The following is a 25,121-nucleotide window of genomic DNA, read 5'->3' as shown; positions in this document are numbered from 1 at the left end:
CAAGAGTCAGTCTAAATTTATATAAATAAAGATGGCCCTTCGTGTTTCTAAAAAAAAGTCCGAAAGTGGTAAAGTATGCCCTGTTTGTTGAACATACCACACTGACATGCCCCCGTGATCACGCCTTAAGTCCCCTGACTCCAGGAGCCACTCTCTCCGCCTACCATCGTGAAGTCCCGCCGCGCATTCCGCCAAGTAGTGCGTGTGCATCTGCCCCACCGTATCTAAGTTGTTAAATGACCATGGATCTCTGCCTATTAGAGCCTGACTCGCACGGCAACACCGGGTGTCGGTCGAGTGTAAAACAAGGCAAGATGACCGTAGGGAATTCGATACCGCGGCGCCTATAACAAACATACTTCCCCCCTATCAACATACATACCTGCATCACCCATAAAGGCTGATGTCTGACGCACCCTGGAATAGGCGGATGGCCGCTCTGACTCAATGTGCTGAGCTTTCTGGAAGGTGAGTTAATGTCAGACATGCTACGTATCAGCGGTCGTACCCTAGGTAATCGAAACTTTATTTTGTGGTGCAACGAGTCAGTCAAAAGGGATGGAGGTTCCTTGAGACAGAACTTGGGTCAACACACTTACGAACAAGAATCCCATACTTGCAAAAGGGGAATCAGAAGCCATCCTGCCATACCCAGGTACCTGTATACCAAGAAAGTTTCCTGAATCTCCGTGACATGCGTTGGAACTGTCTGTCTACATGCCTAGGCATGTAGGTGGACATACTTGGCTGAATCCACTTAAAGTACAGTATCGTAGAGCTTAATTTTACAGCACTTCATGCGTGGTATACTGGAATTAGGAGCCCGTGGCTCCTTAGAAGGCTCTACTATTATAACATAGAACTGGGCAGTTGCTGTTGGTGGGTAATTTGTAGTTACATTCCAAACTTTGCGAGAGGAACATACGATCTTGTTGTATGGTAAACATTCGATGGCCTAGCCCAACAATCAAGCACGCTTACTGTTTTCCAGATGGAGTTAAAAGAGCAAGTGTCATCTGGTGAGGCCAGCTAATAGAAGACAAGCCAGGAAGGCTTTCGAAATTCAGACTCTAGACAAATAGTCTCAAAAGACACTTTTCTGTAACTCTAAGAATGGCCATTTGACCGCGAAAGCTACCTAGGGCGGTGTCAAGGATCCGTGCCACAGCATAATTTTGTGAGAGTGAGGCGGCTTTTCGTCAGCAACAGGTAGGCCCGACATAATCCATTTCAAATGAAGCTTTAGCTTCTACACTACAGAAGTCTATCTCGAACAAGTATCCTTAGTACACAAGCGGTTTCAGAACCTAAGTGCATTACTCCACGTAATACACCACCAGCTATTATGAATGGTAGTGGATCGGTTTTGGTGAATACAACTTGATTGATCATGTGACCCCATTTGACAAAAATTGGAATTCCCTCCAATGATTAAAAAAGCATGGCTTCGGCCACGTTGTATTTTTTGTTCATTTGTGTATTTGTGTTTTTAATCCCCATACATGTAAACTGTATGTGGCGCCTTTATGTAGTGGTAAACGCTCAAGACCTGGTATTAAAAAAAATATAATGCTAATAATAGTGGAAAGAGAATACAGTATGTGTGCACGTGGCTTCGCCTCGTGCCGCACAGACAAGACTGGAAGCCATCGCTCCCGACGGCGCCGCTTATCGTCGACACAAGTAGCCCAAGGGCTAATCTGGCGTGATACTAGAATTCAACTTTACGAGACGAAATTTATCCTCTATCCTCAAATTTTCGCTGATAAACTTTTTATCCAACCGCCAAGATCATCCAACACAGCAACCGCAACGCATGAGGAATAGCGATACCACCAAAATGTCGATACCAGTCGAACACCCGGTTTACAACGACCTGCCGAATGAATTGAAGCTCCAGATAGTTCGCGAAGCAGCCGGAGAGCTCCGCTCTCACATATTAATTCCACCCGAACTCCGTCTCTCCAGGTATGCATCGATCGACGTTGTGTGGCAAGATGTATCGAACGGCGGACCTTTGAAAACCCGCACATCAAGCGCGACGATATCAAAGAATTTGGGAGAATAAGCAGCAAGCGTCATGGATTCTTGAAAAGAATTATTCTGTCACCATTTTCTCCCGAAAAAGTGTCTGAGCAGGATATACGCATAGAAGGCTCAGGCTATGGCGACATCAACCGCTTGAATCTGGAACTGAAAACTAGTCTTCTGGCCCTTTTCAACATCATGAATGACTGGAGAGCTGAGGATAGGAAGCGACCTGGACTCATCAAGGTATATCTCAAGCCCATGGGTGTAATAATCGAGAAAGTGTGCTGGAAACCCGTCAGCATCGACTTTTCCAAACTGCCAACGGTCAACGTTATTGGGCGTTTCTGCCAGGGGTGCGACCGTCTTATGGACACATCTACAACGATTGCAATTTATAAGAAGCTGCCAAACTTAAACCAGATATTTCTCAACCTTTTCAAGTTAGCTAAGAAAACAAACTCCGAGTTTGTTTTAGAAGGAACAAGTAAGTTGACCAACCTCCAAATTGTGCTGATCCATTGATCCCTTTCTAACCCCTATTTCTGACCAATGGATTGTCTTCAAGGTGCACTTCAGTCACTTCGGCATCTCCCTCATGCCCCCTCCAAAGTCAGAATAGCTTCCACTCATCACTCATCCTCGTGGTCTCTGGCACGGGAATATTTCCATGCGGAACTGCCAATTCTCCAGTGTCTCATCAACCCCGGCCCTCAATGGAGCAACAGTATCACAAAGCTCGATCTACCAAGCATCGCCAATATGCCGCAATTCATCCAAGACTTTCAAATGATTTCTTGGCCTGAGCTTAGGAATCTCAGGCTCCACGGACTCTCCACGCCTACTGGTTTAGTCTCCACGCCTACTGGTTTCTCAACAAGTGCAAAAGTTTCTGAGGTGGTGACCAAGTGTCTCATCAGCGCCCTGTCAACTATGCCTAAGGCGACAATCATCGATGTATATACTCAAGGTGTGGAGCATTCCTTGGACGTGGGCCTTCAGATGTTTGTCATCACGGAAATCAACGATCAGACCGGGCTGCCTTTTGTGCCACGTGGAAACAACGGCTTTGCTCAAATACGTTATCCCTCAATTCCAGGAAGTTTAGTGGAAGAACTGCAAGATACTGTACAAGAGTCTCCACAGGCGTGAGTTGGAAGTCTTTTACCCGTCTCAGTACACACCCTTCGGGGCCAATTACCCTCGTCTCTTTCGTCCCTGGAACGAGGGCGAGAAGGATAGTGGGCCTCGGAGTACTGGCCTCACCCACTGCAAACAGTGGAATCGCGAAAAGAGTGGATGGGACATTTTCGTATCAAATGGCGTCTCAGTGTGGAGACGAACATGAGTCATTGTGAAGGAGACTGATTAGTCCTAGACAGTAAATGCTAATCCGGAACGATGGGCCTCAGTTACAGAGGAATGAACGGCTTGAAGGGTGTAAGAATTGACATGGCGAGACAAACGAGTGTCAGAACATGAGATGGGAGCTGAGACTGTTGCAGCAGCGAATTGACCAGGGAGACTTTTTCTGAAAGCCGTACATAATTTCTGGAACATGCCAAAGGCATACTTCTTTTGACAAGCATAGATGTGATATCTAAACCACAGACAGCCGCAGTCAAACGGCTGAAATACTAGAGATTCGGGAATGAGTGTTTCAATGTTGTCACTGGCAGACCAAGGCAAGATTTCGATGTACAAACACTGAAAATATCTCGGGACACTCATGTCTCTTGTGGCTCTGTGCTTGTTCTGACTATAATACTGATGTGGCAAGGATGTGATTCAGTGTTGCTTGTCCGTTTCGAATCTCAGGGCCAAACCCAGCAACCACATCCAGAGTCAGCATCAATGATTGTTATAGCTGATATCGGACAGCCAATTACTACCTATATATAGCCTGACCGTTGGAAGTGAAAGTAAATGCATTATTAGAGGCATAGACCTATCGACACCTCCATCGTTACCGGCACCACAGAAGCTTCAGAGCATCATTTACGGCTCACCAGGAACAAGACTGGCCTGATGATATCATTCTACTTTCTTGTGGTGGACCTACTCAACAATGGTACGCTCTGCTACTCGTACAGCTGTCTGCCATGGATTCCTTTTCGTTTTGGAGATGAAGGTACGACTGTGAATTCAATCATCCCCGTAAATACGTATACATATTCTGAAGCGTGCTGCGCAGGATAGATGTCAGTGTGCATTAGGGTTTGTGAATGAATGAAATGAAAGGTTGCTCCAGAAGTCACTGATCCCGCTAGGAAATCCCAAAGCACATCCGAACCAATATGCCCCCTCCGAACGAGCTTTCAAACACCTTACCTTGCCATCCTTAGGCCAAATCTACCGACATCCCACCAAGGTCAACAAACCATTCCAAAACCGACCTTGAACACCTATCCATCAACCATCAACAACCACACTTCGTACAGTCAGCGAGCATGGAATTCCCCTCATACCGAAAGCTCCCTTTTGAGATTCGTCGCAAGATCATCAGGGAGGCTGTAGCAACCCGCATCAACGACGCCCATCCTCGCAAAGCCGGTCTGGCCCACTGGGCAGCATCCATCGACTCTGATTGGAACCAAGTCATTGAGAGTGTTGTGTTTGAGAGCATCAGAACTCACTCAAATGAGCTCCAGGACTTCGAGCGCATCTGCGCCAGTCGACAGGACTTCATTAGAAAGCTCACCTTCGAGTTCGTCCCCACGTCGGCCTCCCCTCGGGCGAATCAGCAAATGGTCGAGGATGCTGTCTCCAAGCTCTTTCACGCCCTGAAGGACTGGACTCCCGCGGAGAAACCAAGTCATCTCCTCAAAGTCTCCATGGGCATCATGATTGAGTCAATTCGATGTCGTCAGTTTGTGATGATGCCTCCCATCTCCTGCTCCTTTACGAACTTGCCGGAGGTGCCAGCAATCGGAAGGATTTACATCAAGCCGTCAGTGCATTTGACTTTGTGCCACCAGTCGGTCCAAGCTCTCTACAGCAAGCTTCCCAACCTTCACAGCATTCAGTTTGGCCTGCTGAACACTGGCAACTTGCGACAAGACATCGTCACATCCCGAGGTAAGTAAAGGCTCTCGAAAACACATGCTCTCAGGGTTTTCTAACATTGTGTCTCAGTCCAGATAGGCTCATGCCATGCTGGCAACCCTTCCCTGACAAAACTGCGGTTCAGGCAGGATAAGATGCTTCACTTCGTCAATCCCAGACAACGACAATCTCGACAGGACCAAGTTCTCTTGGCAACAAAGGTGTATCCTCAGCTGTCCCTGTGGCACAATACCTTGGTTTCCCTGAGTATCCACTGTCACATCGATCCACCCCAGTTCCTCTGGATGGCCAGCAGGTCAGCTTGGCCAAATTTGGCCAAGTTGGATCTGATTGGACTTCTGGATGCGGGCGATATCATCTCTACCAGACAAGGGGCCCCCGTGGCGCGGGCAGACATTCACCTTCTTAGGGGACTCATTGCCTGTCTCCCAAAGATGCCGGAGTTGACAACCCTGAACATGCTGTTCTCACAAGTCTCGAATCGCCGCCTTCGCATGCAGATCGGCGCCAGAACGGATACAGAGAAATTCATCTGCAAGCCGTATCAGTTCAAGCGTCCAAATGGTAACCAGCGCCCGCTCACGCCCTGCAGTCCTTTGGCAGCCGACGGCGCCATGCTCAAGACCCACCAGATCGACCTGCCAGGTGCGCTGGTGACAGAGATTCAGGACGCCGTGAGGCAAGCCCGCGGACTGGACCTGGCCGTGTTTCGCTGCTCGGATGATCTCGTATGGATTGATTACCCTCCTGCCTGTACGAAGTGGAACAGGAACTCCACCTCTTGGGAGCCGGTGTTCTTCAATGAGATGGATGTGCTCATCTACCGGATGGGCGAGTAATACTGGCGGCTAGGGGGCGCCGAGTGAAGTCCTGGGCTAGAGTCCGGACAAGGAGCTTGCCATAGCACAGCGCGACTGGGAAACAGCGGCCGGGAAGTATTGGCTCGACTTGCTTTGGGGGGTTGCATGTGAACCCAACTCTGAGGCATTGAACTTTGGGGAGGACTGAGCCAGGAAAGCTCTGGAACTCCATAACGGAGTACTTGCGAACGGTGAAATTGGTCTTGTGGTCTTTGGCCACTCTGCTACATGAAGGTATTGCCCGGATGAGTCGGCGTTCCTCCATCCCTTAGTTTGAAAACCATACGGCACTGTGTCCTCCTTTTCTATCTGATATTTTTGCAGGCCACTGCGCATATTAGATAAACTTTTCGCCCTGTGCGTCGCAAGGCTGAGGCTATAAGCACCTATCGTATTATAACTATTGTTATTGGTATCGTATTTTTTCTAAGCGCTGGGTCTTGAGTGCTTACCACCGTGTGAAGGCGTTATGTATGTCCTCGGATGTATACGGAATAGAAGTGAAACTATAAAGTTTTCGCTATACCCAGCATTTCGATAGCTGGCAGTCGACCACAGGCCCGAAACAAGCACGCCGATATATAAATTTGACCTAAGAAGACGGCCTAATAGAGCTGATACTGTATTCTCTTCGCATTACTTTTTGTCGTGCATGTTTTGCAACAAAACAAACGCTGGATCGTGAGCTTTACCACTGTATGAGGGCGGCGGCGCCACAAGTACGTTTAGTACGTATGGGGAGTCGAAACGAAACCATCACCACTCGAAGGCGCCATGTTTGGCTTCGTACGTACACGGGATAGAAACACAACCGGTCACCACTGTGTGAAGGCGCCTCCTACATCTTATCTAACTGGTTTCGCTTCTGTTCCGTATCCGTCCAAGGACATACATGGTGCCTTCATACGGTGCTACATCTTATATGTATGAGAATTAGAAACGAACTCACGACAGCTGTTGCTGTTGCTGTTCCTGTAGCCAGAGATACGTACTTGGATACCGACGCTGGAAACATGGCGTAAAAGGGCACCTATTTCTCATATCCTTGTTGTATGAACCCTCGCCTCCATATTCCTTCTTGAGAACTACCTCAGTGGGGACCTGCCAGAGCAGATCCGCAAGCCACACCAGCTCAACAGGGTAGATCTTCAAGCAGTCCACGAGTACCTTCGCGAAGGAATTGACCTTCCCGAAGCCATCCAACCTGAGTGGGTGAAGAAGCACTTCGTCCTTCTGGGCAACCGCCTGTGCAAGATCCAGCTCTGCCAGCGCGGACCCTCGTCCTCTCCTCGGCTCTGGCTGCCGGTCAACAGTCAATGTGAGGTCTGGGGCAGAGGGCCCGCAGATCCCGGCGCGTGCGTTCGCCCTCGGCTTCAGTTCACTCTGATCTGAGACAGCAGGACTCTTGAAGAGGTTACTTGGGCCTGAGTTGTGGTGTTGGTCCAAACACTTGACGCCCTCCCTGAGTCGCAGAGGGTGTGGAGTCCCTCCTGCGCGCCCACGTCTTCACCTTGGTACCATGCTCCTGACATGGCCCCAACATTCTCGCAAGAGTAACTATTCCCACCGCCTGGTAGCCGAACAAGATTCATCTGGTCATGGTGAACATTCCCACCCCCGGGCAGCCAAACAACATTCATATAATCATAGTGAACATTCCAAGTTAGCCAGTTCATTGATTCAAAACGGCGTCGGCATCGATAGCGCCCTTTTCAACTATTTAACACCTCCATCCCCCAGTCTCCAGAACCTCTTGTCTGCATCTCTCCACCAACTCTATCCTTCGATAAACTGTATCAAGGCTGTACACTCATCGTCTTCGTTGTGAGCTATCATCTTCTACAGTCCCATCCACCCACCATGAACTTCCAAATGTATCCCGCCGTCCCTGAGGAGGTGCGTCGTGAAATCATCAAAGCGGCCGTGGCCACCCAGGTCCACGAAGCTGGCCGCATATCTTCCCTCGCGACCGTTGACCGCGAGTGGAAGGATATTGTTGAGCAACAGCTATTCAGGTACATCACCATCACGCCCCAAGACCTGACCAACTTCACGACAATCTGCAAAGCACGCAACACCCTCTTAAAGGCTGTTACCTGCAAAATCAGCCCTTGGGATGTGTCGAACATCGGTATCCCATCAGCAACCTTCGTCGGAGCGGCCGTCGGCAACTCTGTCTCGAGCGTCTTCAACATCATGGCCGACTGGAACCGCCCGGGCCTCAACACCAAGATCACCCTCGGCCTCAAGGTCGTTGTCCCAACCGACGGAGACGTCTTTGAGTTCTCCATCGACCCGACTGCCGTCGCGAACCTGCCACACGTCCCTGTGATCGGAAAGCTGAACGCACAGCTCGGCTTCAAGGACGGCGACGTCCTTCTGAAGCAGGGCTCCATCAACAGCCTCCTTGCCAAGCTCCCGAACGTGCACGGCATTCACCTTGGCCTCCCGACTGACACCGGATTTTCCTTGACGGATTGGATTAACACCACTCGTAGTAAGTGAACCCCCTAAGCCCCACTCACCCACCCCGCTGCCCCGCTGCCAGTGTATAGCCTTGAGGTCGTCTGACAGAAGTTCGTAGACAACATTGTCGCCGCCCATGCTGCGAAGCCCAATGTGACGAACCTTCAGATCGTGTCCAATAACAACACGAACATCTTCCCTGCTGTCTATCTTACCCGCGACGAGCAGAAGGATGTTGCAATATCTCTCGCCCCCAGCCTCGCCATCTGGAAGGACAGCCTCGTGTCCCTAAAGCTCGAGTGCATCATGGACATCCCGGAGGCCTTGTTCGTGGCAGCCGGCATTTTCTGGCCGAATCTGGCCACCCTGGACCTGGTTGGCGTCGTCGACTGCGACTTCACCGACTGGAGGGAGCGCGACGACCCGATCGCCGCCTGTGACGACCTGCTCCGCGCGCTCGTCGCGGCCCTCCTGAGCATGCCCGCCCTGGCCAAGGCCGGCGCCCGCTTCCGCCTTGTAGACTACTCCAACTTCGCCTTCAACTTCTGCATGGACATCGGCCCCAAGAAGGGCAAGGCCAGGGAGCTCCATCACCTCGGCCCCCACGACGAGCCCCACAAGTGCGCCATCGCACCCTGCTGTCCCGTCCCTGCCGATCATGCCGTCGCTAAGGCACAGGGCGTCATACCGACTGACCACCTGGTGACCGCCTTGCAGGAGGCAGTGCGCGCGGAGCGCGGCATGGAGCTTGAGGTGTTCGCCTGCGCGGAGGACGAGCCGCTGCACCTGAACCTCGGCCAGGCTAGGGCCGTGTGCCGTCAGTGGGACCAGGAGGAGTGGAAGTGGGACCTGGTGCTCATGGGTGGCCTGCACTCCCTCATATTTGAGGTAGGCGCGCTCTGGGCGGAGAACGACTGGTGATCAATGTAGTTAAGAAAAAGGGTGGAGTGACACATAGCGGGCGTACTTGTATTGCGCCTCATTTCTGGCAGGACTGTTGGTCAAGTTGTTCATTACATATCTATTATACCCCGGTAGACAATCAGATTGATAAACCCATTGGCATTGTAGCCCTCTCTTGAGAACATGTGCAGTGATAGCTATCTAGGGGACTCGTGAACGTACGATCTGTTGATTGTTGTTGTACTCGTGTCTGGCTGTTGTTGTTGCCAAATTCTAAAGCGCCCCCTCTGCGAGAGATGAGCCGGCTAAGTCTACCTGCCCATCGCACCTTACACGTAACGGCAATAGGCATCACGAGATCGACTGGCAGATAGCTGTGATGTTCTGTAAATTGAAATATGAAGAATGTGGGCACTGTTCCCTCTCATCGCTGTGTGGTATACAGCACTGGTCGTCAGAACACAGCAGCAAAACCCATTAATCATCTCCACAAAGTCATATGTGAACAATCTGACTAGCACAAGCAATCATACTCTCTGGGGTCCTATGAAAATTTGGGCCGTTTGGGCGTCGTAGACAGCACTTGAGACAGGATGGTCTCCCTCGCTCCCATCCGAGGCTATTGGCGTCCATCCCAGGGTTCCTGCGTGTAAGTCGACGTCCGAGCGCACGACCAAACCCTGGCCACCTCCAACCAATCAGCCCCGCCACAGCCGCCCCACTAGCGCAGCAGCACGGCCCCACCCGTCCCTCGAAGCATTTTCGAAAATTTTGGACCGAGCTTGCATCTCCGCTGCTGCGCAAAAAAACATCACCAACCTCATCACCATCACCGCCGACCACGATTCGCCCAGCCATCTGCAAAAGTCGCCCACATACCCAGCCCAACCTCTTCAGTAAACACACACACACTCCCAACATGCATCTGATGTGCAACGTCGACGCCGCCTCGGGCAAGCGCACCTACACCCTCAAGAAGGTCCTCGAGGGCAAGGTGACCAAGTCCGCGCACCCGGCGCGCTTCTCCCCCGACGACAAGTGGAGCAAGCACCGCAACCTGCTGCGCAAGAGGTTCGGCCGCCTGCCGCAGGGCATCTAGGAGACCTGCCTCGCTACCTACCAATGGACGGACGGACGCCCGTGGAGGGGCGATGGATGGGGCCAGTCGGTCGGCCTTGACTTGACTTCTTTCACCAACAAGCTGGCTGGCTGCTTTGGGCTTACGGCCGAGCTGAGCTGCTTGGACCATGGGGTTGGCTCGTTGAGGAGGGACTACGGCGGCAGCGAGTACATCACGAAGGAGCAAACAAGGAAGAACATGGATATGAATCGATCGATCTCAACCCAGGGAGGGGCGCTGAAAACGGAAATGTCGTGGTCACCGCCAATCAACCAGCCAACGAGAACCTCCTTTTTTTTTTGTTGGGACGATGAGAGCGCGATGCCGATGCGGTCATGGTCATCACTCACTCAGCACCGCACACGCCTCGCAGGCCAGGACGGTCATTGGATCCCGACGGCTTGGGAAAAGAAAGACGGCCCTGGAAAGAAAGACGGCCCTGGCATACAGACAAGACAAGAGTCGACCTTGGAGAAATAGGAAGAGAAAAAAAGACGGACAAAAGCGCCACGAGATGAAAAAGCTTGTGCTCGGCGGTTTTGGCCTGGCTTATTTACATAGTACAGGCCGGAGTTTGGGGGTTTTTCAAAGGGAGGCAGGCGTTGGTTCCACTGCAAAAATTCTTGCTTGATTTAACAAGAACCCGGGGAAATGGTATCGAATTAGATATCTGTAAAATCACACGGTTCTTCCTCGACGCCTTTTTTGGTATCATTTTATCTACCAACAAAGGGGAACCCACGTGACATCCCCCTGATGCATGACGTGATATCTAAGTGTTGACCGATTGATTGTATGCGTATCATCCATCCCAAATCCGTCATTACCTCAAGTCCCAGCCTAGCCCAGCCCAGCCCAGCCAGCATCCCGTCACGTCCCGTCCCGCCCAGCACGCTCAGCGCCTCTTCTTCGCATTGACATTCCGCCCCGCCCCGACCCTGATCCGCCCGTGCCCGCCGGTCCGCTCGCCCGTGACCAGGTTAGGCAGGTAGTCCTCGTCCATGAGGTCGCGCTGGCGCTGGCGGCGGTCGTGGTCGACCTTGCGCTGGTACTCCTGCTGGTCCTCGGCGAGGATGAGGTCCTTGCCCCAGTGGCCCTTGCCGCCGCCCGCCACGCCGGCCATCTTGCCGCTGGCGGTGCCGTGCACCGGCTTGGGGATGCTGTACACGTTGCCCCGCTTGTTGTACTGGAAGTTGCGCTTCAGGTGCAGCTGCATCCGCCCCGAGCTGTCGGTGCTGCAGCTCGTCCGCGTCAGCGTCGCCTGCCCGCACTTTGGGCAGAACTGCTTGTCCATCTGCCGCGTCACGCTGAAGCACCCGTAGCAGCGCAGGACCCAGGTCTTGAGCTTCTTGATGCGGCTCAGGTTGGAGGGTGAGACGAGACTGGCGGGATGGGGTCAGTATGTGGTGGGTGAGTAGATTTGAGGGGGGGGGGCTTCGACGTACAAGAGGTTTATCCGTAGGGCTACGTTTTGCATGGCGAAGTCAGATGTGAGAAGGGCCGCCTGCAGGGTCTCCTCGATTGCCTCGGAGGGCGTAGACACCTGGTTGTCCTTGGCCTGGTGCTTCTTCAGGTTCGACGGCGTGATCCACCCGTCGCTGTCGTCGTCGTCTGAGGGTTGTTGCTCTGCATCCTCGAGCTCCTGTGTGAGCTCTGGCTGATCTTCGGCGCTCTCATCCAAGTTGGCGGTTGTCTTATCATTCTGCTCCTGGTTTTGGTCTGCCTCATTTACGTTCTCTGCAACGGGCTCGCTTGCTGGCTGAGCAGCGGGCACCTCAGGCTCTGCTTGAGCTGATGCTTCGGCGGCCTCTTCTTCTGTCGGTGGCGCAGACTTCTCCTCGAGACTCAGCTCTCCCAATTTTGATTCGATACCTTCCTCGGTCTGCTCTTTCTTCTCAGAAGACGCCTCCTGCCCTGGGGGCTTGCCGTTCAGGCCCTTCTGGGTAGGGCTGTTCCGTATCCTCCAGTCACCACCGTTTCGCTCTATCTCCAGCTCGTAGACAAGTGCCAAAAGGTGTATATCGGGCTTGCTCATGACCTCGAGATCTCCAGTCCTCCTTGAAAAGTCCGTGATGAACTTGATCGACTGGGGCCGTGGGCTTCGCAGCTTCAGGAAGGGGAGGAGGGTCGTCTGGACTCGGGCGCGGGTGGCTTCATCCTGCACGTTTTGTCAGCATCAAAACAATCCAGACCGACGGCCGCTAAATGGAGCATTGGGGTCTCGTGGGAAGCCCACCTTGATCTCGCTGAGAACGGAGGGAATGGTGTAGATTTCTTCGGCCTGGGATATCAGGGTCGAGAGGGCTGGCTCGTTCTTGATCAGAGGGCCGGTATCGACGACGAGGCTGTGGATGCGCTTTTGGCCTTGGGCCGCAGCGCTTTGCTCCGCGGTCATCCTCGTTCGTGTGCTATGGGAGAAGGCTCAGTTCGAATGTCACGGGATCCTTGCGCCGCCGTGTTTGGTGTGTCGATGGTTGGGCGGACCGTCCTTGGCGTGATGACGTACTGACAGGGCGCGGAGGGTGAGACGAAGGCGCGTAGGGCCTGGTGAATTCGGCAGCTATGGGGCCAAGAGGATCCGTGTGCGCATATGGAAACGGCGGGGTGCTGTGTGTGAATCTCAGTACGCGACGGCGACGGCGACGGCGTTGTGAGCAATCTGAGCCCCCACCATCAGAAAAATCATTATCGATAAGACTTGTTGTGTCTCTATCCGGCAAGCGGTGAGATGGACAGCCCAGACCAGCCGCTGCTGACTAAACTCAAGTGGGCCGAACCGATCAGCTTCAAGGTTGGCTTGGCTGGTGCTTGTTTCCCCAGCATTCCAAGGCCCAGCCCAGGGTTCAGCTGCCCAGGGTTGAGGTGGACTCGACAAGACTCGGATGACCCTTGTGCCATGACGCGTTGCTTCGTACGCCCAAACTCGTCGAGAGACCCTTCTTCATCTGTTCTCATCGGACCGATTGACATCGGCGCAATGATGTTGCCATCCCATTTGGCTGACGATCTCACTGACCGACGCTCTTCAAAGTTCAGCCTCATCTGCGCTTATTTTTACTCGGGACAGCGCAGAGCCTCAGCCTGCATCTGGCTGCGGCTTGTCGAAGCGTCTCAGGCCTCTGTTCGTGCCAGGCTTGTCAGTGTCGTACTCCAATTTCTACGCTGGACGGCAGATGAATCATTTAATCGATCCCCTGGCCAGCGACACGTCCTAATTTGTTTTATAGATCCTGCCCTGGAGCCGTGTTTACTGAGTGAGAACATTGAAGCAACTTGGCTCTAGATGTCTTGTCCCCACGCTGGTAAAACAAACAAGACTTCCAAGGTTTCCAGAAACATACCCCGAGTGGAATAAGAATAGCCCAAGAATGCTACTCCCGTAATGTCTAAAACGGCCACCTGGGCAGAGTAGCATCCGCCCAGCCCGCCGCGGCCCTTCTCATATCCCAATCCCAGCAGGAAAACAACACGCCTAATCCGTTTCGAATAGAGTCCCCCGCGTTTTAGGTGCACGCCACCGTTCTAATTGACAGACCTATCGCCGCGGCTCGACTCTGCTGGATAGCTGGACAGGCCCTTCAACTGGGGGTGTTCGGCCGCGAGGCACTACTACACACTACTATATTTAAACCCTTGGCCGATCCCACGCCCCCGTCAATGCAACCCTCAGGCTCAGTAGCCGTCCACTGGCACTGGCACACACCGCCCTGGGAGCCCCCAGCAAAAGGTTAAGACGCCCCGGCCAACAGGCGGCTGCCGAGTGCCCGAGGTAATCATCATCTGAAGACGGCTGGGACGATGACGCTGGGTCGGACCGGACGCCTCAACCTGAACTTCTCCAACCGCCCGCCTGCCATCCCATCCGAGAGGGCCTGCCCGTGCGCCGCACAACAGAATGCCGCATGATCAATTGCCTGCCCTGCGAGACAAGACAGAGGACAACAAAATATCCATGTTCCATGATTGGTGCGCTCAGAAATCCCCACGGCATGCAGCTCTTGGGTGTTTCTAGTTCTTCCTGAGGATTGTCGATCATCAAGGACGCCGTGGCCGACGGCCCTATTAGTCAAGATACCCTACCTTAGTCATTCTGCGTGACGGGAGCAGCAGAACCGAAACATCTTGCTGCCCATGTCTCGCAACTTCAAGTCGTCCTGCCTCCGACAGCCTGCCTGCTTCTTTGGTGCCTACTTCCTTTTGGGGAGTGTGTCGCGGGAACTGGTCGGAGCTCGTTGGTTCCGCGTGCTCTCATCTCGGGTTCACTCGCCCTCTCCTCAGAATGAGTCGATTCTAGACGACACCCAAGACTCGGTGATACGCCGGCAAGAGTCTGGGCTGGCCTTTTAAATTCCGTGGGTTCTCATCACGGGTGCTGCACCCGTGGACTCGGCCTCTCATCACCGTGGGTCGATCTCAGACACCCAAGAGTCAGTGATACGGCGACAAGACGGGGAATTATGATGCTGAAATTGCCCTCGTGCTTCTGAGTGTTTCGTTGCCGATCCGAGTCACTTCCGCGCCGGGCTCGTGGGATTCCTTCATCTGCTGTGGTAATCATTGGCCGTAGCGGACACTTTGGTCGTAAGTCACGCTGACTGTGAGACATGCACCTGTTTCCCATGTTTATATTCGTGGTTATTGGCTCCAGCAGATCTTCCTTAGGATGCTTTGCCTTTTGGCAGAGGCAACCGCGTTTCTGTGAAGTTTGGCCTGCAGTGTTACGACGTCGAGGTCGTAATCTGTCAGTGCACACGCGTATCGATGGCAGGTGGGTGGTATAGTTCAGACCCGCTCACCTGACGATCCCTGTCCGCCTGAGTGATTGTCGCCCGCGGGCGTCCTGCAGGCAGATGCATCGTCGCCCCGAACTGGATTTACGGATTTACTTACTGGCTTGGAAGCCCTTAGGCACAGCCCTGTCCTATACGGCAGCGTCCTTACGCGTTCATCCTCGTAATTATTCTGAAGTCTCGTGTCGGGGGAGGGAATGGCCCTGATGGCATGAGACTCGTCCTCGAACATGTCGTTTATTATTCTGTTTTTATACTGCATGTGATTTGAGGCTCGATTCACGGCATCAACGGCTGGATTGGGTTCGCGTCTGGACTGGCCAATAGGATGTTTTGCAACGATTTAAACTACCTGCAGCAAGGGATGGAAGGGACACGATTTTGATTTGTCCCGAAACTTTATTTCAAGGCAACGTCCTGCAGGGGGTTCACGATACCCGAAACATAGTAAGGTAGGGTTGTTCGATAGGACGGTGCGAACATGCCCGCTGATTGGGTACCCTCCACGGGATGGAAAACCCGATGGCGGAGATGGCGCCACTTCAGGACGCGAGTCGGTGTCGGTCTTGGGGAAAGGAAGTGAGGGAGGAGGCATTGGGGTTTGGGCGAAGAATGCACGTGGAAGGTTGTTTGCCAAGACCGCAAAGTATACTCCCGCTTCGTCCGGTACTATTCGGATGCCACGCTCAGATGGTCTGGCCGAGGTGTCTGCTACAATAGGCTCATCATCTACGCAGGGGCAGGCGACTTCAGTCTGATATACAGCCCTGGGATTTGACTCATCTGGGTCTCTTCTGATCACCGATCGTCCTATCCAGCGTCCTATCAATGACAGTATTGCCGATCGCCCATCGTCTGATACACTGGACAATTTTGTTGAGCCGCACTACATTCCTGCCCAGGTGATCGGCCTATGATCGCATCGTGGGTCTGAAGAGTCCTCTAGTTTCTCGATTATGGCTCGCCAGAAAAGGAAGCTAATTCTAGACTGCCCAGGTTTGTGTACCTCTTGCCAGTTGACGCGCAAAGTTAGGTTGCGCACGGAGAAGCCGTCGATGTGACGGTTCATATATCTCAACATTGTGCTACAAAGGGGGGCTGGGGGGTTGTCCTGGTGTCCCTGATCCATCATTTGACATCACTATGTATGAGCCCGTCCTGGACAAAGACGCGCACGACCAAGGTGGGTGAGGCTATGGCCCGCATCCTTGCCTATGCTGCCAAGACCGCTAGACAGACAGGACATTGGCCGGATCCCTCAAGTCCCGGGACATATTCCCTTCTCGGTGGCATACCACAAGGGTGTGTTCGGCCCCTCTACCCCATGGTCGAATATGTACCGTCACATATGTCCCCAAGCTGGTGGCACATCCAACCTCTCACTGGCCGAGGGACAAGGTAGCACGGCAGTACTAATCTACTTGTCAATGCTGGCTTGGCGCCCCACCCCGGGCCCTGATCGACATCTTGTAGATGAGGACTAGGACATTGTCCTACTATCACCACCAGACAGCCAGACTCGACCTGAGTGATGGCCTCGAGCTCCAAACGTCGACCGAGGGTCGTGATGGACCCACCCACGCCTGGCTTGTTTTAGCAAGTCGATCCGCGGCGCTTTGTGCGTCTCCCGTGGCTCTGGCCCATGTCAGGGTAACAACATCATGTGTTGGCCTCGTGCTGGGGTCGTCAGGTACACAACTGGCGACATGGGGCCGGCGGCGAAATTCCAGGCCCACCTGCAGGGAGTGGAATGTGAAATAATTTGATATCTTCATCGGTATTCGTCAACGACGCTTCGCCTCCTCCTGGGCGTTGATATCGTAGGATACAAACCGTCTTTACCGCATGAACAAAAACATATCGTCCTCTCTCGATATCCTGACCATCGATTATCATTACCCCCTTCACTTCGATGCTGCTGGTCTGCCACCATAATATTTGCGATACTGTCCAAACTGTCCGAGCTGCCCAAAATTACACTCATTCATTGTGTGCTTACTACTCGGCGTCATCATCGTGGGCCATCACCTGTCTCTTGCGTCCCCTTCGTCTTCGAAGATAGCCTCCTGCGGTCCTCGCCAGAGTCCTTTGTTCATACGACGTTACACACGCTTACGAACCCGACTACAAACCTTGGATGGACCCTAGGTACGCAAGACGGCGGTGACATCCGTCGGTAAGGAACCATGACTGACAGATCACAAGGTTCACGAACGCGACTTTGACAAACCTCGCCATGCCGATTTTGTCCAGGCTGTGATCCTCATCTTCGCTCTGTACACGAGATCTATCAGCTTGTTCGGGTCATACGCGGACAAGACGGGGCCTCGGATCTTACCACAGTCTTGACAAGTATATTACGTGCCTTGTGCTCTGAGAGACTTGATGTTTGCTCACACTCGTTGACGGGTTTCATCTATTCCAATACTGGGTGACTTTTCCTGATATCCAATTTTAATTACTCTTCTTCGCTTCGCCCCCTCTTACACAATCAGAATGCCTTCCAGGATGGTCGGGGGCTCACAGCCTCTTGATAAGTGTCTCTCGCCAGTTCCTGAGTCCCCACAACTGCGGGATTCATGGCAGTCCCTCCAGAACTTGTCAGCCTCACTGGATCAGGGCCTTGGCCCTCAGGCCACACTCGAACTGATCCGGAATCACTCAAAACTCAGCCGGGCGCCTCACACCGACAACCCATTTGCAGACCCGGACGACTGCGCAGACTTGATCGAACGCACAGAAAGCCAGATCAAGCAGACATACACGTCCCTGGCTGATTTCATTCTCGAGAAACCAGAAGCAGCCCTGCGGGTCCTCAGTGTTGATAGATACATCTCACATGACTACCTGAGGCGGTTTGTGAGCGAGTTCTGTCTCCCCATCGGGGCTGAAGGGCCACGCAAGCCAGTCGTGTCCATTGCGCTGCCCAATGGTCCGCTGCTGGCTGCCATGTGTATGGCTGTAACGACTCACTACATCGCCTCTCCCGTCAACCCGGCCGCGGGCGCAGAGCAGTTTGAAGCAGACGTTGTCCAGGCTGGTGCCAAGTGCATCCTGACAACGCAAGACGACTTCCAGAAGCTTGGGCTCGAGGGAGGATGGGTCGCAGATAATGGCATCCTGGTGCTGCTGGTCGACCTGGACGAAGACATGAAAATCTCCATCACGGCTCCTGACGGAACAACTGTTGCGGCTGAACAGTCTGCAGCCCCGAATGGACCTGATGACATTGCTCTGATTTTGTTTACCAGTGGAACATCGGGCAAGAAGAAGGTCGTCCCGATAACAGCCCACTCTATCGTCGCCGGTGTTGCCTTTGTCATCGAGTCTTGGGCACTGACGGAAGATGATGTCTGTCTGAACATGATGCCTCTGTATCATGTGTAAGTTTGCAGCCCCCTTTCCATTCTGCCCCGCCCTTCGAATGCTGACCTTCGATAGCGGCGGGCTCATCCGCAACATATTCGCACCAGTCTTCTCAGGCGGCTCAACAGTCTGCTGCCCAGCCTTCGACCCAAACTCCTTTTGGGATGTTGTCGAGACGGGGCTGCCCACGTGGTATTATGCCTCGCCGTCGATGCACTCCCTGATCCTCGCCGAGTCGTCCCAGCGGCCCCAGGCCCTGGCCAATGCTGAGATCCGGCTCGTCTGCAACGCTGCCGGCGGCCTGCTTCCGTCCCTGGCGACCCAGATCCGCGATACCTTCGACTGCGTCGTCCTGCCGAGCTACGGCATGACCGAGTGCATGCCCATCTCGACGCCGCCCGTTGGGTACAAGCTCGACCGCCCCGGCACGTCGGGTGTCACCTGCGGGCCGGAGATGAAGATTCTTGATCAGGACTTCATGGCCGTGCCTTCGGGGAAGATCGGCCGTATCTGTGTTCGTGGTGCTCCGCTGTTCCCGGGCTACCTCCAGCCTGATGGGACGGTCGACACCTCAGCCCTCAGCGAGGATGGCTGGTTCGACACGGGCGACCTGGGCTACATGGACGATGACGGATACTTGTATATCACTGGCCGCAGCAAGGAGGTCATCAACCGCGGCGGCGAACTGATCTCCCCCTTCGAGGTAGAGAACGCTATTGTCGCAGCCTCGCTCAAGTCTGACTCCCCACTGCACGGCCGCGTCAATGCCGCGCTCGCCTTTTCCGTCCCACACGATGTGCTGCAGGAAGTGGTCGGAGTCGTCCTCGTGACGCCCGAAAACGCGCCTCGCGTCGATCTTAAGCAACTCCACAGCTCGCTCAAGTCAAGCCTGCAGTCGGTCAAGTGGCCCACCGTGATCGTCTACATGGACGATCTCCCGAAGCGTAACAACAAGGTCATGCGCATAAAGCTCGCCGAGCGCCTGTCGCTGCCGAACATGACGGATGGTTGGGCATACCTGGATAGGCACTGGGACGGTGTGTGTCCTCCGCCTGACACAGAGCTGTCCACGCCGATCAAGTGCTCGCCTTGCCCCGTTGACCTTGAGCGCTTGTTCAAAGAAATCACGTGTATACTCCCAGATGGAACTTCTTTTTGTCTGCGAGCCGTGCCCGAGGATCGATCGCTGCAGGTGGTTCTTGCTCCGTCGGCGCCAGACAGTGAACCATTGCACGGCAGCCTGCCTGGTTACTTGAGGGACAGGCTCTCTGCAAACGTCGCAGGCTACATGATTCCTCAGAAAATCCAAACGTTGCCAACCCCCCTGCCGGAGGATGCCGATGGCAAGATCGACGATGATGCGCTACAGGAGCGCCTTGATCAGCTTGAAGCATCCGCTGATGCCAATGGAGAATACTCGATACTCGGCGCAGTCACCAAGGCGTTTGCATCGGTTCTGGGGATGACTGCTAGAGATATACCTTCAGATGGAGACTTCTTCGATCTCGGCGGTGACTCCCTCAAGGCAGGCCGCCTTCTCTCCGTGCTTCGAGCTGAGTTCAACGTCCATATTCCTATTGATGCAATCTTTCAGAACAGCACACCAGACTCCATGTCAGGCGACATCCGCCAGAGGCTGCCTGACAACTGGGACGCATCAACACAGAGCTCGAAGAAGGAGGAGGATTTCATCCCAGAAGGCTGCACAGAGACATTCTCATCCAAGCGACCTGGCCTCATGGCACTGCAGCTCCTCCCCATGATGGTCTTCTATCCCATCCGCCGCGCGGGCCAGTGGACCATCTTCATGGTGTTTCTAGCAGCAACGCAACAGTGGCGGACGACGCAGTACGTCCCAGGCCGCCTCTTCAACCTGACCCTCGCGATCCTCGTCGCCCGCCTCGCAACAAAAGCCATCGCGCCGTGGTTCGGCATAGCCGCCAAGTGGCTCATCGTCGGCCGCTACAAAGAGGGCACATACCCGATGTGGGGCTCGTACCACACGCGGTGGTGGCTCGTCCAGAAGATCGTCGACATCTGCGGGCACGGCCTCTTCGCCCAGACCAACTACACCAACAACCTGTACCTGCGGATGATGGGCGCCAAGATCGGCAGCAACGTCACGCTCAAGGGCGTCCAGACGGGCGAGTGGGACCTCATCCACATCGGCGACGGCGCGGTGCTCGAGAACTGCACCGTCAGGCCGTTCGCCGGCGAGAGGAACACCACCATGTACCTGGGCGCGATCCACATTGGCCGGAATGCCAGCGTCGGGCTCAAGTCCATCGTGGCGCCCGGCACTTGTGTCCCGGACGACGCGTGCATCGGGCCCAACAGCTCCAGCTGGGAGGTCGAGGACGCGGACGAGGCCAACCGCGATCTTCTTGTTAGCAAGATCCCGGGTGTCCACTGGGTGCTCGAGTGGCTCGTCACAAGGCCGCTCGTCATGGTGGCCTGGATCTTCAGCCTGATGCCGTGGTACGCCGGGCTGATTGGCCTCGTCATCTCCGAGCCGGTGAACACCAACAACCCGCTGTACAGCATTCTTATGTGGTTTGCTGCTACGCACAGAGTTGGTTTCCACTACCTCGCGCTCGTACTTCGAATCAGTATCAGTCCTTTTATGCTCTTCGGGTTCACCCTCGTCGTCAAGTGGGTGCTCGACTCGTGTTTTGGCATCTTGGAGCCTGGCCCTGTCAAAGCCAGGAGCGAGCTGCAGAAATGGAGGACGAGTATCATCAAGAGCCTGTACGGTGTCAAGAGGCTTCACGAGATGACGGAGCTTACCGGGCAGCACTACGAGTACACCTCTATTGCCCTGCGCATGCTCGGTGCGCGGGTCGGACGCCGTGTCTACTGGCCTGGCACGGGACCATCCATCGGCGATTACCATCTGCTGAACATTGGCAACGACGTCGTCTTTGGATCCCGCGCCAACCTGGTCACATCCGACGGAATCGGTTCCGAGCCCATCAAGATCGAGGACCGCGCCATGATCGCTGATCGCGTCACCCTGCTGCCGGGCGTGGTCGTCGGCGAGAAAACAACGATGGGTTCTGGTGCGCTGACGAGGAGAAACGGATACTACTCCAATGGCAGTACCTACGTCGGCTCCAAGAAGAATGACGCGGTATGTCTCAGCACCGGCACAACCCCTGCTGTATCTCGCAAGGGGAGCCGGGGCCTGGACTCACTGAACAGCTTCTCGTCAGATGGCAGCCTGAAGGAGAAGCACCGCGTCGAAGTTACTTCATCCAGAAACAACGTCAGCGGCCTCGACCCGCAAGACGCCTCCCCATTCGGCCGCGCGTTCTACCTCAAGCAGGCCCCATACAAGGTCTACGGGATGGGGACGATCGTCATGTACAGCACCATGACCACCATCCTGACCGCCCTCTACTGGAACATCCCCTCCATCTCCTCCATCCAGATCGTCGCCCGCATCTTCCACGACCAGCACCACCTCCTCGGCCTCGAGCGCTGGTTCGACGCGCCCATCATGTTCGCGCTCTTCTTCATCTTCATCGCCATCCTGACCACGGCCCAGACGGCCCTGGCCACCGCCATCGTCATCGGCGCAAAGTGGGCCCTCCTCGGCCGCAGGATGCCGGGCAACTACGACTGGGACAAGTCGCCGTACTGCCAGAGCTGGCAGCTCTACCTGACCGTCGAGAAGCTGCGGCGGCACTGCTTCCGCGGCCACGGCATCCTGGGCATGCTCACGGGCACGCACTGGCTGGTCATGTACTTCCGCGCGCTCGGCGGCACCATCGGCGACGACTGCGCCCTGTTCGCGAACGGCAGGCCCAGCCTGATGTTCACGGAGCCCGACCTCATCACCATCGGCGACCGCACCGTCGTCGATGACGCCAGCGTGGTGGCGCACATCAACACCAGGGGCAAGTTCGACCTCAACAGGCTGGAGATTGGTGAGCGGTGTGTGCTGCGGTCCGGCTCGAGGCTTCTCAGCGGCGCCAACATGCGGGACGACTCGGCACTGCTGGAGCACACCCTTGTCATGGGCGGCGACGTGGTTGAGAAGGGCTGGACGATGCAGGGCTGGCCGGCTAGCAGGTTCCAGGGTCGGCGGGTAAACCTGCCTATTGCGGGCACAAGAGATGCGAAAAGAGAGAGCATAAACACTATCAGCACCACCAGCACAGATATCTTCAGCTTGCCTGCTGAGAAGCAGGTATGATGGCGAGGGATTCTTGAGAGCTGCGCATAGAGGCTTCTTGATATTGCAGCTTGGATGAGGCTGGGTTAACATTCTTGCCAGTCTTTACTGCTCACTTTGTATTCTTTCTGTACTAGTACGTGGACTGCATCGCTCAGCGGGAGTTCCGGTGATGGGCGCTGATAAATGGGCACGAGCATTGGTCAAAGGCCCGAATGGTAGCCCCCGTGTGGATTAGATTTCAAGATTTATAAATTCATAAAAGCTTACTCATTTAAGCACGTAAAGTCCTGCCCTTCAAATTTTCTGCTCATCTGAATAGACCTACGAGCTCCGCGCGCCCTGCGTGGGGCCAGACCTTGTTCTCCATGCGACTGACATTGGGCTAGCAGCAGCTGAGGTGTTTATGGGAAAGAAATGTGCACATCTGTTATCTGCGTTATGTTCCCCAATGGTTGTCTCATTTACAATTTGCCAAAAAGTTTGAGGCTTGGGTCTTGGTCGAGTCTCCGTGACCGTGGACATTCCTCCCGGAGTATGGGAAGGATGGGGGCGACGCGGCTGTGGCAGTGTGTTAGCGAACAGTTATGCAAACAAGGTCCCACCCACACTGAATGGATCAATCCACTGTCTGTGTCAAGCGAAGTGACCCCCCGTTTTATTGGTCGTGCACGTGCCACCTTTTTTTCGCTGCAAAAACACGCTGCAAAAACACACTACAATATGGTGGAGGATCCGTGTAAATACCGAATGTGTCTGTTTAATTACCCAGGCAGGGTCCTTTTAACCATTTCGCTAGAAAGACCACCCTTAGAAAAAAAATAGCAGCAACTGCAGCCAAAACCCGCCGGCACGTGCACGACGAATAAAACAGGGGGGGCCATCACTTCGCTTGACTCAGATAGCAGTAGTAGCTTTGCTGTACATCGCCTAGTCACGCAGTAGACGAGATGCCTGGTTTATGCCTAGGAAGATCAAGGCTGAGAATAGAGCTTACGTTGTGATGCAGTCTTCCAAGGTTCGCTGTGTCGCCCATGCTTAGGGTTCTGCCGAACCAACCAGCACCCCTGTCTTTTTAACCAAGACTGGTTTGGTTGAAGTCCAATCACCATTCTTTTGCTTCAGGCGGCCACAAATACCGACAAATACCCACTACGACTGATCCGCGCTAATTGCCATCAAACCAATTTGACCAAATATCGTGCCCCATTTTTGCCCTAAATATGCTTTCCGGTACCTATCTACCTAGGGCAATGACCGGACTTTACGCCGGATGTCGTTTTCCGCCTAAGCCCATATGCCTCTCAAGCTGATTAGCAACCCTAGGGAATGTTGGCCTCCGATTTATTGACTCCTCCGTACAGCTCTGATTGCCGGATTCTTCAGCAGATTACTCATACATGATTGACGGCTGACGACCAAACATGCAAGCATACACAGAACCTCTCATCATCCCAGTAAGGAAGCCCACAGCCGACTACCATAAAAAGAACAGCACCACATGCCACGAGCCTCACAAAAATCTCCAAGCTTGCTTCCAGAATTCATAGTTATAATTTCAGTTTCATGGTAGAAGTATTACTGCAGAGCACTTCACAGACTTGTGGCAAAGTCTCGAAGCTCCCATAGCTGAGTTTTCATTATTAACACCCGAGATTTCTATTTTCGCCATGCCCGACGAATCACCTGTTACTATTAAAAGTACGGAAGTGCGTCTATGCCATCACTCGGTGACGTCCAGGGGATAGAGAGGTTTTGCAATGGACGGTTTCATCATTTAGCTTCTGTGATTAGCGACTTAACAACAACACACCAGTACGAGAACAAGTCGGAGGAAGACAAGTCAATGGGATACCCACACACCGACGAGGGACGACTGGCCATCGTCCGTCTCCTCCACGAGGCCTTCTTCAACCTCGATGGGGATCAAGATATGGTGTCAGAGACTTTCCCCAACCGCATCGACTCACTCTAAAATGGCAATTTTGAGGGGCTATCTCCACCTTTCCATCGTTTTCCCTGCTATGGTAAACATTAGTTTGACCAGAAACACTCTACAAAGCTTTTAGCAGTGTTTTTTTGAGTCTCCTATGAACTAGTCTCCCTCCCAGATGCTCTTACTACACACTACATACATCTTCGCGTCGGCCATACCTGTTTAAATTCCATCAAGGTTGAAATAATTGCACGCGATAACCATTTTTCATTGAACTAGTTCGACGCTTTCAAGCACTATTCCGGAACACGCATGGTTGGCTATATGACCTCAGGACTTGGGAGCTCTCCCAAAATCAACTATTACAAAGACAGTCTAAGACTGCTCTCCTTCCCTTAGCACTCCCGGC

General features: G+C 53.8%; 3 protein-coding genes across 3 annotated transcripts; 2 read left to right on the top strand and 1 right to left on the bottom strand.

Annotated features, from left to right (window-relative positions):
- Positions 1-4,478: 4,478 nt before the first annotated feature.
- KVR01_009447 (uncharacterized protein) lies at positions 4,479-5,933 on the top strand (the record flags this gene model as incomplete). The annotated part of the gene is made up of 2 exons (XM_044790904.1): positions 4,479-5,106; positions 5,164-5,933. 2 exons carry the CDS (start codon positions 4,479-4,481, stop codon positions 5,931-5,933), a joined length of 1,398 nt encoding a protein of 465 aa, XP_044641949.1.
- A 4,180-nt stretch (positions 5,934-10,113) lies between these two features.
- KVR01_009394 (rRNA-binding endoribonuclease) lies at positions 10,114-13,085 on the bottom strand. The gene is made up of 3 exons (XM_044791156.1): positions 12,680-13,085; positions 11,889-12,601; positions 10,114-11,825 (listed from the first exon to the last, which is right to left on the bottom strand). Exons 1-3 carry the CDS (start codon positions 12,836-12,838, stop codon positions 11,339-11,341), a joined length of 1,359 nt encoding a protein of 452 aa, XP_044641896.1. The 5' UTR covers positions 12,839-13,085; the 3' UTR covers positions 10,114-11,338.
- A 4,644-nt stretch (positions 13,086-17,729) lies between these two features.
- Positions 17,730-23,601, top strand: KVR01_009587 (uncharacterized protein; the record flags this gene model as incomplete). Its single annotated transcript, XM_044784361.1, has 3 exons — positions 17,730-18,616; positions 18,675-22,791; positions 23,509-23,601. The coding sequence occupies 3 exons, from the start codon at positions 17,730-17,732 to the stop codon at positions 23,599-23,601; spliced, it is 5,097 nt and encodes a 1,698-aa protein (XP_044642089.1).
- Between the last annotated feature and the right edge of the window lie 1,520 nt (positions 23,602-25,121).

This window comes from Diaporthe batatas, assembly GCF_019321695.1.
Source record: "Diaporthe batatas strain CRI 302-4 chromosome Unknown Contig00011, whole genome shotgun sequence".
Lineage (NCBI taxonomy): Eukaryota > Fungi > Ascomycota > Sordariomycetes > Diaporthales > Diaporthaceae > Diaporthe > Diaporthe batatas.
Note: the sequence above shows the minus strand (reverse complement) of the source record. Positions and strands in the feature narration are given on the sequence as shown.

Coding starts and splice junctions, on each gene's coding strand:
- KVR01_009394 (XM_044791156.1), bottom strand. CDS start 12,838: ATGACCGCGGAGCAAAGCGCTGCGGCCCAAGGCCAAAAGCGCATCCAC. Junction 12,602..12,679: donor CCGTTCTCAGCGAGATCAAG/GTGGGCTTCCCA, acceptor CAAAACGTGCAG/GATGAAGCCACCCGCGCCCG. Junction 11,826..11,888: donor GCCCTACGGATAAACCTCTT/GTACGTCGAAGC, acceptor CCATCCCGCCAG/TCTCGTCTCACCCTCCAACC.